This window comes from Gobio gobio, assembly GCF_949357685.1.
Source record: "Gobio gobio genome assembly, chromosome: 1".
Classification (NCBI taxonomy): domain Eukaryota; kingdom Metazoa; phylum Chordata; class Actinopteri; order Cypriniformes; family Gobionidae; genus Gobio; species Gobio gobio.
Window position 1 is genome coordinate 67,838,964 of NC_137097.1, and position 15,016 is coordinate 67,853,979.

The window sequence follows — 15,016 nt, forward strand, 5'->3', positions numbered from 1 at the left end:
CACAGAGGGGCCGTTATCCGTCTGACCGGAGGAAATAAGATCAGACCAGGAGAGGTGGGTGTTTAAGGACTTACTGTGTAAACCGCACAAACAAAGCATTGCTCTTAGAGAATAACCTCTGTGTCTCCGTGCATGGAAAATCACCTCTCCATTCGCTCCATGCACACCTCTACGGCTGAGCGGAGCGCCGGACCACAGCGCACGCTGACCTGCTGTCCAGGAGAGAGGAACCACAGCCCTGCCACAATAGACCCGTGTAAACTGTGCTTTTCATTGGGCAGCCCCTGCAGGCTCCTTCTGTAAACACAGTGCTGAAGCACACGAGCGCTGCCCGCCTGTCTTCCCTGACTGGACCGCTGCCATCAGAATCACAGCGTACAGCCACACTTCAAAAATAAACTCAAGCTCTGAGACGACACAGAAACTCGCATGCAACAGAGAAAGCCTTCTGTTTCCTGAACCAGCTCTTTCAAAGACCACATTCACATGCACAGGGATATTCCTAAATCAATTATATCAATTGTACTAAATTATATTACTGTTTAACTATACATTTGGTCATTGTGAATTCATCATCATGAACTGCTGTTAAAAGGTTTGGGGTCTGTAATATTTTCTGCATTTGATGTCTGCATTTGATGAAACATATTATTACTGTTTTCAATTTTAATATATTTCAAAATGTCATTTATTCCTGTGATTAAAGCAGAGTTTTCAAACATTTCTTATTATTATCAATGTTGAAATCAGTTGTGCTAATTCATATTTTTGTGCAAACCATGATACAACTTATCTGGATTTTTTAATTAATAAAAAAGTTCAAAAGAACAGCATTTATTAACATTATAAATGTCTTTACTGCCAGTTTAACTGAATTTAACTTTAACTGATCAATTTAATGTGTCCTTGCTGAATAAAAGTATTTATTTTTTCCAAAAAGAAAAAAGAAAAGCTGACCCCAAACTTATAAACAGTAGTGTAAATATTAAAATATTAAAAGATGGGAGAAAGCATTATAACAGGCCTGTATTTTGTCATGTATTGTGCTCTCTTACATGCTGTTTTAAGGATATGAGAATTAATGCATTGATTAAATTACTAACAATGCACTCTAAGAAATGGAAAAAACATCTCCAGTATTTAACGTGCATGTTAATTATATTTATATAGCAGTATGATGATTACTATGTACACAGAGATATTACAATATAAACCTTTTTCCAGAAAAAAGGATTAATGTGCATGTGAAAGTGGTCATATATATCCTCAAAGACGAGGCTTTTGTTCTATCCAACACACGCATCTATACACCTGCAGATTACACAATTTCTGCCCAGACGAACCACAGAAAAGCAGTTAAAATCCCGCCACACTAACTTTGACTTTCGACTTACGCATTGGAGGTGGCCAAAGACAGCGAGCTGAGAGAGGAGGTCAACTTCCTGCTGTCCCAGAGTCTCACTTCCTGTTGCCTCACCTGCAAACACAGATGCATTTACACATTATTTCTATTATTAACACTATGGACAAGAAAAACCATTATAAATGAGTGAATTAATACATCTATATCAAAAAACTGTACATTTAAAAAATTAAAATGATCCCATAAGCCATCCTAGGTGTATATGACATTCTTCTTTCAGACGAATACAGTTCTATTAAAATATGTCCTGGCTAATCCACGCATTATAAAGTAAAATATCTAGCTTCCGGAGGAATGCCTTCCGTATTCAACTTACGAAGAAAGTGTAACACCTCTCGCTATTCAAAACGCTTATGCTACGTCCAACGTCATCGTTGTGCCAATTACGCTTTTTCGTAAGTTGAATACGGAAGGCGGTCCACCGGAAGCTCGATATTAGTGTTAAATATGGATATTTTTCTTACAAAAACCCATCAATTCGCCACAGAAGGCCTTTATTAACCCCCCGGAGCCGTGTGGATAACTCTTATAATGGATTGATACCCATTTTTGGGCTTCAAATTTTGGGCTGCCATTCACTACCATTATAACGCTTGGAAGAGCCAGGACATATTTTAATATTGCTCTGATTGTATTCGTCTGAAAGAAGAATATCATATACACCTAGAATGACTTGATGGTGAGTAAATCATGGAGTATTTTTGGGTGAACTATCCCTTTAAGTATGTAGAAAACCTCAAAATTACCTGGTTAAAGCCAGTAGTGAGCAAGTTGTCATCTTTGACCCAAAGTACACGAGAGTCTCTATTAGCCTGATGACCCTGGACACACTGTAGAGACACAGACAGACGCATATGAGACAAAACACTCATTTTTTAAATATTCTAATATCTAAAGCATGACATATTCATAAAATAGGCCACATGCTTTAAGCCAGAATCCAAAGTTAACACTTGCTGAACTTCAAATGCAAGTATGAATAGGGCAAAACGCTTTAAAACTGCTTTATCATATATAGAGATAAGCAGAGCAGAGGTTTGGACAGACTGGGGGTTGAGATGAATGGAGGGTGTTGAAAGCAAATGTCCGACAGCGGTCTGCAGTGAACCCCGATGACTGAACGATTGACACCTAAAAGAACCCTCCTCTTCCTGTCCTTTAAAGATGCCTTTGTGTGATAGCGGGCAGATCAGAGCTTGTCTGTGATGTGAATGACATCTGCCCTCTGACAGACGGCTAAATCACTCTGACATCATAAAGATGCTTTTGAAACAAACGCTGGGAAAAGATGTTTGACTGTGTTTGATACAGAGTTTTCTAAAGGCAGTGTGTATTTCTGAACAACTAAGACATTAACTTAGAACGGTCAAATGCCAAGGGACCAGTTTAGACCAGCTTGAATTTCCAGGCCGGTTTATCCTGGTTAGTGCTGCTTGAGATGGTGGATTAACACAGTTATAATGTTTACCAGCCACGTTCTTTCTGTCCTAAACAGGTCAAGTTGTGGAACCCAATTACGTGTTCACTGAACTCAAAATTGTACGTTGGAAACTGAATGAATGAATATAAGGCATGAACAAATATATGAATGAATGCCTGATTGACTGAATGAATGAATGAATATACAAATGCATGAATGAATGAATATATGAATGAATGAATCAGGGAATCAATGAGGCATGAATGAATGAATGAACGAATGAATGAATGAACGAATGAAGGCATGAATGAATATATAAATGAATGACGGCATGAATGAATATATAAATGAATGAAGACATGAATGAATATATAAATGAATGAAGACATGAATGAATATATAAATGAATGAATGCATAAATGAATGACCGCATGAATGAATGAAGGCATGGATGAATGAATGAATGAATGAATTAATTAATTAATTAATAAATTTGTAAATGAATGAATGAATGAAAGCATGAATGAACGAATGAATGAACGAATGAAGACATGAATGAATATATAAATGAATGAAGACATGAATGAATATATAAATGAATGAATGCATAAATGAATGACCGCATGAATGAATGAAGGCATGAATGAATGAAGGCATGAATGAATGCATAAATGTATACATGAATAAATTAATATGAATGACGGCATGAATGAATGAAGGCATGAATGAATGAATATGAATGAAGTCATGAATAAATAAATAAATGAATGAATGAAAGAATGAAAAAAGGCATAAATGACTGAAGGCATAAATGAATGCATAAATGTATACATGAATAAATTAATATGAATGAAGGCATGAATGAATGAATGAATGAATGAACAAACAAACAAACAAATGAATGAACGAAAGAATGAAAACATCAATGAATGAATGAATGAATCAGGGAATCAATGAGGCATGAATGAATGAACGAATTAAAGCATGAATGAATTAAAATATAAATGAATGACGGCATGAATGAATGAAGGCATGAATGAATGAAGGCATGAATGAATGGATATGAATGAAGTCATGAATAAATAAATATGAATGACGGCATGAATGAATGAAGGCATGAATGAATGAATATGAATGAAGTCATGAATAAATAAATAAATGAATGAATGAAAGAATAAAGGTATGAAAGAATGAAAAAAGGCATAAATGACTGAAGGCATAAATGAATGCATAAATGTATACATGAATAAATTAATATGAATGAATGAATGAATGAACAAACAAACAAACAAATTAATGAACGAAAGAATGAAAACATCAATGAATGAATGAATGAACCAGGGAATCAATGAGGCATAAATGAATGAACGAATGAAAGCATGAACGAATTAAAATATAAATGAATGAATGCATAAATGAATGACAGCATGAATGAATGAAGGCATGAATGAATGGATATGAATGAAGTCATGAATAAATAAATAAATGAATGAATGAAAGAATAAAGGTATGAATGAATGAATATGAATGAAAGAATGAATAAAGGCAAAAATGACTGAAGGCATGAATGAATGCATAAATGTATGCATGAATAAATGAATGAATGAATGAACGAACAAACAAATGAATGAACGAAAGAATGAAAACATCAATGAATGATTGAATGAATGAATGAATCAGGGAATCAATGAGGCATTAATTAATGAACGAATGAAAACATGAGTGAATGAATGAATGAATGAATGAATGAATGAATGAATGAACGAACGAACGAACGAACGAATGAAGACATGAATGAATATATGGACGAATGAAGACATGAATGAATATATAAATGAATGAAGACATGAATGAATATGAATGTAGACATGAATGAATACATAAATTAATGAATGCATAAATGAAAAAAGGCATGAAAGAATGAAGGCATTAATGAATGAATATGAATGAAGTCATGAATAAATAAATGAATGAATGAATGAAAGAATAAAGGTATGAATGAATAAATATGAATGAAAGAATGAATAAAGGCATAAATGACTGAAGGCATGAATTCATGCATAAATGAATGAATGAATGAATGAATGAATGAATGAACGAACAAACAAATGAATGAACGAAAGAATGAAAACATCAATGAATGAACAAATGAACAAACGAATGAATGAAATGTTACACGTTTCATTTAGTAAAATGAAAATATACACATATTCATAGTATATTCAAAATGCTTTTACATAAATATATTTTAAATCTATAATACCAATATATTTTCCTGATTTATTTAGGCTATATATATATAAACGTCCCGCTGGAGCCATATGGAGCCCCGCTGGTCTGTTCAGCAGGATACAGTAATGTAATGTTTTCATGTAAACGACACACGTCAAGCCTGCATATCTGTGAACTTATGGAAAAACAACACTGTGCAAATGGAGCACGCTGGGAAATAAAGAACATCAATGTTTGCCAGGAACAAAGATAAAAGAAGAACAGAGAACAGAGAGACACAAAAATCACATCCATTTGCTATCGTGCTGTTCGATGCTTCATCTCAGTCACCATCAGCTGGTGATTCATCATCTCAGACGGGCCGTCGTGAACCCCATGGACCCAGAACAAACATTTGACATTCGCAAACAGAGCTGTGACCCCCAAGCCAGTTCTCACATCACAAATCACTCCATGTTTTGTACAGGTGTCTGATGAGATATCGGTGTGGAATAACAACCGTGATGCCAGTGGCACTTCAGAGTAGGACGATCCGCACCAGCTGACACCAACAGAACAGAGAGAGAGATGTGAGGCGAGAAGAGAAAAACAAATGCGGCTGAGAGCAGGAATCCCTGAGAAACAGCCGTGATGACTGTGTTTACACACTCAAACATAGATATGTGGGCACAGGTTGAGATCCAGAGTGGAAGAAAGTCATAAAAGATAGATACAAAAAAAAAAACCTCAAACCTCCGCCTTATCCTTCTCACAAAAACAAGGCTTCGAGAGGTGAACGGTGGAGAATTATTTTCTATGGTGAGATATTATCTTGAAGAAATCATCTACTACCTGATGTATCGCTACACTTTAACTATACAGGACTTTTCCTCAATGAAACACCTTAACCTGAAAAACAGCCTGATAAAGTCAGACATGATCACTGACTGATGACTTTGAAAACATCTAATTCTTTTTTTAAGCAGGAGTATTGATCGGATGGGTTGAAGAGTGACTAGAGTGAGTTTGGGTGTGGATGTGAACGTCTGCGTTTGGATGGAGCAGTTATTGATTTCATCAGAATGGAATCTTATCTCCATTCGCTCTAGTTTAGGAGGAGCCTCTGGCTTCGGTCATTCTGACCTCAATCGCAAACAGCAACTCTGGAAAACTGGTTTTGACTGCTTGGCCTAAATCCACATTGATCTTAGTTCACATAATATTTGGCTCTAATCCAATGTAATGTGCATCAACCCCACTAGATAGGCAACAACTTGAAGGGTTAATTAATCCAAAAATGAACATTTTGTCATTAAATGCTCACCTTATTGTCACTTCAAACCTCAAGAACCAATGAGGTTAATTCTCACGTGTTACGCAGAACGTCTGAACCAATGAGGTTCATTCTCGTGTTACGCAGCACGTTTGAGCTTCCTCAAGAACCAATGAGGTTCATTCTCGTGTTAGGCAGCACGTTTGAGCTTCCTCAAGAACCAATGAGGTTCATTCTCGTGTTAGGCAGCACGTTTGAGCTTCCTCAAGAACCAATGAGGTTCATTCTCGTGTTAGGCAGCACGTTTGAGCTTCCTCAAGAACCAATGAGGTTCATTCTCATGCGTTACGCAGAACATCTGAACCAATGAGGTTCATTCTCATGCGTTACGCAGAACATCTGAACCAATGAAGTTCATTCTCATGCGTTACGCAGAACGTCTGAACCAATGAGGTTCATTCTCATGCGTTACGCAGAACATCTGAACCAATGAAGTTCATTCTCATGCGTAACGCAGAACGTCTGAACCAATGAGGTTCATTCTCATGCGTTACGCAGAACATCTGAACCAATGAGGTTCATTCTCATGCGTTACGCAGAACATCTGAACCAAATTATACAATTTGGCAAATTATACAACTTCAATAGAGGTTAACATGTGCAATTTAGACCAGAATGCTCCCGTATCCCAACTCGTTCTCAAGCAGACTCAGGTGTGGTTCAGAAAACATGCGCTCACGCCAACTAAACAATCGAAGCACTGACGTCAAATGGACTCTGGTCCACTAGTGTGAAACGCCCTGAGTCTTTCTTCCTCTTGGTGGAATGGCATTCCTTCCTGGATGTGATCTGGAGTTCACAGGCGACCAGCGCCGAGGCATCTATCAACTGTTCACACGCCCAGCGCATAAAACCACTCTCACCGAGCGCTCATGCACGGACATCTCTGAATATATATCCCTCAGGGGGGACGTAGCTCTCGGGCCATATTGTGCTCTATCGAACCTCATCTGAAAGGTATGGAGGTCTTTGGTTCACATCCAGGAAGAAATATGTTTGCTGGATGAGGACCAAACATCTTCAACCTTCGGGCTAGAGGATGTGCAGGGAAAGAATCCCAGAACATGGGTCAGATTTGTAATTGCTCACAATGAACAATTGATAGGACTTTTTTATTGCTTGATACACAAAATGCACTTTGCACTTTAACAGGCTATGCAGTGTGAGCTGTGAGAATTAGGGACGCACAATATATGCAGTATCATATCAGTTTTCCGACAATATAAGAGATAATTTAATTTATTGTGCCGGTCAATATTGGATATTTTATTATGCATGATCGATTCTATTGCCGTCATCTAAAGCTCACTTAAAGTTAATCTTTAAAAACACCAATTTAATAACACTAATCTTTAGCACATCTTATCAAAATTATTTTCATGTTATAATACTAATAATAATACAAATAAAAAATAAAATAGTTATGGTAAAGAAAAATAATAGATTAATAACGATAACCTTAAAGGATTAGTTCGCTTTTAAATAAACTTTTGCTGATAATTTACTCACCCCCATGTCATCCAAGATGTTCATGTCTTTTTTTCTGCAGTTGAAAAGAAATTAAGGTTTTGGATGAAAACCAGGATTTTTCTCCATATAATGGACTTCAATGGGCTCCAAACGGTTCAAGGTCCAAATGACAGTTTCAGTACAGCTTCAAAGGGCTTTAAAGGATACCAAACGATGAATAAGGGTCTTATCTAGCGAAACGATCAGTTTCGGCGGGAAACCGAGCAGTATTTATGATATTATTTTACCTCTTATCAGACGAGCGTGATCATCTCTGAGCTCCGCCATAACTTCCGCTAAGTGAGGTCAAAATACGAGCTTGGTCATCATAGATATATCGATCGTAGATGCCTCATTCTACTGATCCGTGCAGGCGCTAATGAGGCATCTATGTATACATCTATGACCACGCTCGTATTTTGACCTCACTTAGTGGAAGTTGGACGAGAAGGCCTGGTTCACAGTCTCCGCTCTAATTCGGAGGTCCCTTCCTGCCTTGAAATGTGTCCTCCGAAGGCAGCATTTTCCAGGTTTCGGACGCAGCCAGTGTGTGTGTATTTTTGCTTATGACAATTGTGAAAACACACACTTATAAGTTGCAGCATGCCATGGGATTTGTCCTAGCTCTTCCCCTTCCCCAGCACCACCTGCCTAGATCTGCTAGAGGGTTCTCCCTACTTTCCTTGCAGCAGCTCACATTCTATTCCCTGTATTTATGTGCATGTTCTAGCAGTAGCCTTTACTCATGCCATTCTATTCTTATACAAAATACAAATAAAATATGAAATGTATATATTTCAATAATTTCTAGATTTAAATAGAATAAGAATCAATTTTTATTTAATTTTGTTATAAAATTAACTTAATATCTGCTATTTTTCAGCTATCAGACAGACTTTTAAAATCACTACATCCCTACGGAGAATATGAGTATGAACCCCAAAGAGCAACAAATCACAGGTGGAAGAAAGTGAGAAGGAACAACAGATGAAGACAACAGACGAGGCAGGAGTCCCTAGTCTGTGATTTGGGCCTGTTGTATGCAGATAGATGGCTGAGAACACACACATCCATCAGTCTTTGTGAACTCTCAACCTTTCTTTCTCTCTCCATTACCCCTCCTTTCTCTTTTGTCATTTTCGTCCTCCCTCGGTGAACCTACGGAGGCCTCCGTACGACCTGCAACGATGTGTTCGCAACGCTTTGAACAAACACTGGCAAGACTCGTCCTGAAAGAAACTGCTGGCACTGATTTTCACTGCAGCGTTCAGGAAAAATGAGAATAAACTCAGCGGAGGATTGTATATTGAGCTGACTCACGCTCCACAGCTTCAAATCCACAGTCTTCCTGCCAGTAACGACTGAGCAACAAATGAACCCATGATTGGAAATAAAAACACACAGAGGTGACAGATAACATCAGATCATTTTCCATTTATCATCGATTACTTTTATCGTTCAGAGGTAAATTCAGTTGCTCATCAAGCTTCTGTTATTAGCGATGCTGTTCAAACAGCCGGACGTTTCTGATCACTTCTAACATGAGATTCTAACAATACGTATTCCAGTTATATCACAACTCTGATTCTGATTGGCTGACAGGCTCTCTAGTAATAAAATATTAAAATACATTTTTTAAAAGCTACAAGTAAATTTGGACATCACAATATTATAAATGTACAGTAAAAAGTATATTTATTAGGGACGCTATATTGGTTATCTGTGATCAGGGTTATATTATATATATTGTACATACACATCAGTGTTATTTTGTGAGATACTATTATAGTTTTTTGGATTCTTTTTGATATATATTTTATGTTTTTCATTAACATTTTATATATAGTTTTGCAATAAGTTGTTTTTTGTAATTTTCTTTAGTTTTTGAGTTTTTTGTAAATATGTCTATATATATATTTTATTCTTTTTATTTTGGTACATCAAGTTAAACAAAATGAAAATGAGAAAGTAGCCTTAAAAAACGTTGAAATAAATTATAAATATATATATATATATATATATATATATATATATATATATATATATATATATATATATATATATATATATATATATATATATATATATATATATATATATATATATATATATATATTATTATATATATATATTTTTTTTTATATAATGTAATTCTTATGGTTCAAGTTAACTTTAATAACCCTGATGCACATTTCCAAATTTTTGTTTGTCATTTAAACACTTTAATAATCTATTAAAACACTAATAGTAATAACACACTTATATGCAATATTCAAGTCTTAATATCTTATGCTGTGTTGCTTCAAATAATCTTAGATTCTTAGATTGTTAGATCAGGAAAACAAGTATAAGTCTACCAGTAATCAACTTATTTTTTTCTAGTATATTAATGCCGGCTTAGGCTGCTTCACGCATGAATACATAATCAAAAAGAAGTACTTTAGAAACAAAACCCTGAAAAATGTCTGTTACCACATACACAAGCATCTATCTTGTGGTATAAAGTAAATAATTGATGCCAGCCTGTTGCATTAGTCTAAATGAATGTTCATTCGAGGTGTATATAGCTTATATATATATATATATATATGGCACATAAAGTTGACGTCACAGTATTCCTGATCTGAATATTGTAAAATGCAAGGGTAAGAATGAACCTGCTAAGAATATAAACATAGATGCAACTGTAAGATGTTTAGCAGATGAAGATCTTGGGCGATGATGTCATCAGCGCTAGTCGGGAGTGTTTCTGCAGCTGCGGTCAGGAAGAGAAAGAACTATTTATCATCCAGTTTGGCTTTATGCACCAAATAAACAGTGGTCGATGTGAAGGGTGTGAGGCCTGCGGCGTATGCCACTTCAGCTGGAGACCTCGAGCGTGTGCGTACATGTGTAGTAAACTATCATCTCCTTCACATGTGCTTTACAGAGATGCTGTCAATAACGGCACAGGAATCAATCAATCATGATACCATATACGCAGTCACTTCTGCTTAGATGTTTAGTCGCATTTATGTTCAAGTTCCTGAGTTCTCACCAAAACAACTCGCAAGACAGCACACATGCCGGCTCTGTCCTGAATGGCACCATCAGACCTCACATTCATCAAAGCTTACTGACAGTAAGCAACAAGAACACACAGCCTAAATCCATATATATATATACAATGCTGTTCTGTGACTCTCAAGAGCACGTTGAATAATATGTACATCTGCGACCGTAGTTATACACATGTATGAATGCCTATATCTGCAGAAGACCTCAGCAAGTGATTTTGTAAAACTAACAGAATACAACAAGATAAAGGTGTTAGGCAAACCGGCATTAAAAACTTACCAAAACCAACACATTCTCACCTGTGAAAGGTTATCCCATTTCTTCAGTGATTTAAATCTTGATTTTTTATACAACGCAATGTTCGATGTAGATCGTACCTATCTGACCGTTACCATTTTGTCTATTTAAATTTGGAAAAATTGAAGATAATGACAGTAAATTATGGAGTGCAGCAAGGATCTGTGTTAGGCCCTCTGTTATTCTCAATATATGTTGCCACTTGGTAATATTTTAAGAAAACATGGAATTAGTTTCCACTGTTATGTTGATGATACTTGATAGTTATATATTTCATCACGAACAGATGAAATCTCTAAATTATCCAAGTTGACAGAGTGTGTTAAATATACAAAATATTGTGATTCCAGTCATTTTCTTCTATTCAATTCAGATAAGACTGAGGTGGACCAAAAACCTGTACACAAAATCTCTTTTTATTTTATTTAAATCTCTAATTTTACAAGGATGTACTGTTACTTAATCAGTGTTATATTAGACAGCAACTTATCTTTTGAAAATCATATTTATCAATCATATCTGGGTAATACAAGTTATATATGAGTAACTGGGTTGATCCTAGAACAACAAATTTGACAAATTATGTTGAAACTACACTGAAAATAATTTGATGTAGAAACAAATTTCACTCTGAAATTACTAGTAAATTTCACAATTGCAAATAAATGGCAAGCAACACATTGAGATAGACATTAAATATTGAAGTAATCAAAAATAATATTCACTTTTGTTACAATGTTTACAATGTAAACATACAGATCTAGTTGGAGCTGGGGAAGTGAAAGGTTTCTGAAAAAGCGCTGCACTGCTACAGCAAACACTGACCAAGTATTTGAAGGTTGAGCAGCGAGCTCATTGGCTACCAATACAGTGGGAACCAATCAGCAGTGCCCTATAGAGAATGATGTAATTGCAAGCAGATTGGCTTAAAGACTTATGAGCCTGCACCATCTTGAGTTTCATGACAGAACTTATATTTTTTGAGGAAACCGTGATAGTAGCATCTCCAATAAGTTCCTGAGACTCATCTCCAATAGCGTGGCCCTCTAGAAACATGCAAATATGAGCGAACCGGCCGGAGAGTGCAGTGTTTTCTTTAGCTGAGGAACAAAGCGCAGCGTACAGAATTCAGTTCACGCTAAACGCGCGGAGATCAAATAAAATCCACATAGCCACACGGCAAAGAGAAACCCTTCAGAGGGCATTTGAGAAAACAACCAGGAGAACCTGAGATGATAAAAATAACACTGAGAAACACCTAAACACCAGGAGAAACCCAAAGCTCAAAGTCAGCTCCTGGCCGAGCGGGGATTTATGTAGAGTTTCTCTCCCAACCAAAACAACCTGAAGCCCTGCTGAACGGCTTTTTGTGCAGCGAGGTTAAACAGACGGAGAACGCAGCTGTGTCACTGACAGAGAATGTCCATCCACCCACCGAGAGGACTATCAGGTGTCTACCAGCACATGTGGGAGCAATTTATACTTCTCTTCTTCTCCTGCACTTCATACGCTTGTGGCAGAGAGATCAGTGAGCAGCAGGCCTCAAAAATTTAGTGCGATTTCATATTTTCCCCTCTGTGTAACCATCTCACTTCTTTCATTGCTTTTCCAGTTGCATCTCACATCTGTCATTGATGCTGCTGTGTCCTCTGACAAAGTGATTCAGCGTGAGGTTACAAAACAACCCATTTCTGCTGGTTTGCTTAAGAAAAATGCTTCTAAATGCCACCAGATTAGAGTTGTTTGATTTGTAACGGTAGTATAACTATTTTGCTGCTAAATAGACCCCTGCTTTTAAAATGACCCTATTATGCCTTTTATAATATGACCTTTCATGTAGTGTGTATTACAGCTGTTTGTCAATGTAAAAGCTCTGCAAAGTTTCAAAGATCAAAGTGCAGATAAATGGGGTTATTGTCTGGCCCCAAAAAAATATTCTGAACTGCCTGAAACGAGTCGTCAGTCATTCAGACTTACATCCTGCACGAACTTATGTATGTTTGTAACACATTTGCACAATATGGTCTCCTATGGACTTTACTTGAACAATGCCTACTTTGACTCTCAAACACTGTAGTTGTAGCTGAAGCCTGGAAGAGTTTGGTGTGTGTTGTTGACATGTTGAGAAGATATTATAGCAATAGCAAATCCACTTTGCAAGTGTTTTCAAAGGATGGGGACTCACGCTGGAATTGATACGATAATACCTACACCATCTTTACTGTTCGTATCACTGTGTATCAAGTGCTGATGAAGATCCAGAGCTGAAATTCTGATATGGTAATAAGCGTTTGGTTTACGACACGTGATGTAAGTGGTCAACCAAATCACAACAGACTGGGCCATCTGACCAATCTGAGCAGAGTAGACCAATCACAACAGACTGGGCCATCTGACCAATCAGAGCAGAATAGACCAATCACAACAGACTGGGCCATCTGACCAATCAGAGCAGAGTAGACCAATCACAACAAACTGGGCCATCTGACCAATCAGTTGGTCTTCTTATGATTTTTCAAAAGAAAAAAAAAGTCAGAATGTAATATCTTGCCAATCACAACCCAACTGATCCCTTTAATGTGACATTTCTGATGTGACAAATGTGTCGAGGCAGTCAGACGCAATACACTCATACCCAAGACACAAACCTTAAAGGGATAGTTCGCCCAAAAATGAAAATTCTGTCATCATTTACTCACCCCAAAGTTGTTCCAAACCTGTATGAGTTTCTTTGTTCTGCTGAACACAAAAGAAGATAGAGTGAAGAATGTTTGTAACCAAGCAGATAGAGCAACCATTGACTACCATAGTATTTTTTCCCCTACTGTGGCAGTCAATGGTTGCTCTATCTGCTTTGTTACAAACATTCTTCTAAATACCTTCTTTTGTGTTCAGCAGAACAGAAACTCATACAGGTTTGGAACGACTTGAGAGTGAGTAAATAATGACAGAATTTTCATTTTTGGGTGAACTATCCCTTTAATATCTCATGCAGTGCTCCTTAGATTTAAATGCATTTTGTTTCATGTATTTTTAGATTTTTTTTACAAGAAAATAAGACAAAAAGATGAATAAATAACTCATTAAGAAGCCATTTTTGCAGTATATGGCTTTATCAAAATGCTTAGTATAGCACACATAAGTCATTTTGACTTATTTCATACACTCTTAAAAATAAACATTCTTTATCGGAATCATATGTTCCATGAAGAACCTTCAGCATCAACCAAATCTTTCCATCCCACAAAAGATTCTATAGATGTTTTAAATGTTCTGCACACTAAGACAAAAAAAGTGTCTCAGTTTAGAGCAGTTTACTGAAAGGCATCTCTGCTAAAACCTCCTTTTGGAAGCATTACTTTAAGGGTGTGCTGTTTTATATTTTACGTTCTGGAGCTTGATAGAATTCATCCTCACTGAATGGAGAAGTTTTGCCTAACGTCTCTTTTTGTGTTGCTCAGAAAATGTGATTATTGTTCTGGCTGTAACACGAGCGTGTGCTTTGACAGGGTTAATGACCAGAACAGGATTCATTCACCTGATCCATGTCTTGATTAAAGCGACCCTGTTTCCTGTCCTGGAGTGATTTGGATGGTGTGTGTGTGGTGTGCGTCATCTGGGATTGTCCTTCCCTTTCAACCTGCGCCTTATTTTGCCGTAACAGAATAATCGGTCTCTCTTTCGTTCTTCTAATCAGACGTCCTTGATGTTTCCTTCAGTGGAACTTCTACGTTTGTTGTTTAATTGGGATAAACCTGCTCTCAAG

At 36.7% G+C, this 15,016-nt stretch overlaps 1 protein-coding gene across 1 annotated transcript in view; it reads right to left on the minus strand.

Annotated features, from left to right (window-relative positions):
* Positions 1-15,016, minus strand: part of coro7 (coronin 7) — a 222,125-nt gene that overhangs the window by 126,916 nt on the left and 80,193 nt on the right. Inside the window, exons 8-9 of the mRNA XM_079827381.1 lie at positions 2,170-2,253; positions 1,395-1,477 (exon numbers count right to left, since the gene is read on the minus strand). Coding sequence (XP_079683507.1) covers positions 1,395-1,477; positions 2,170-2,253 — 167 coding nt within the window. The remainder of the gene's footprint in view (positions 1-1,394; positions 1,478-2,169; positions 2,254-15,016) is intronic.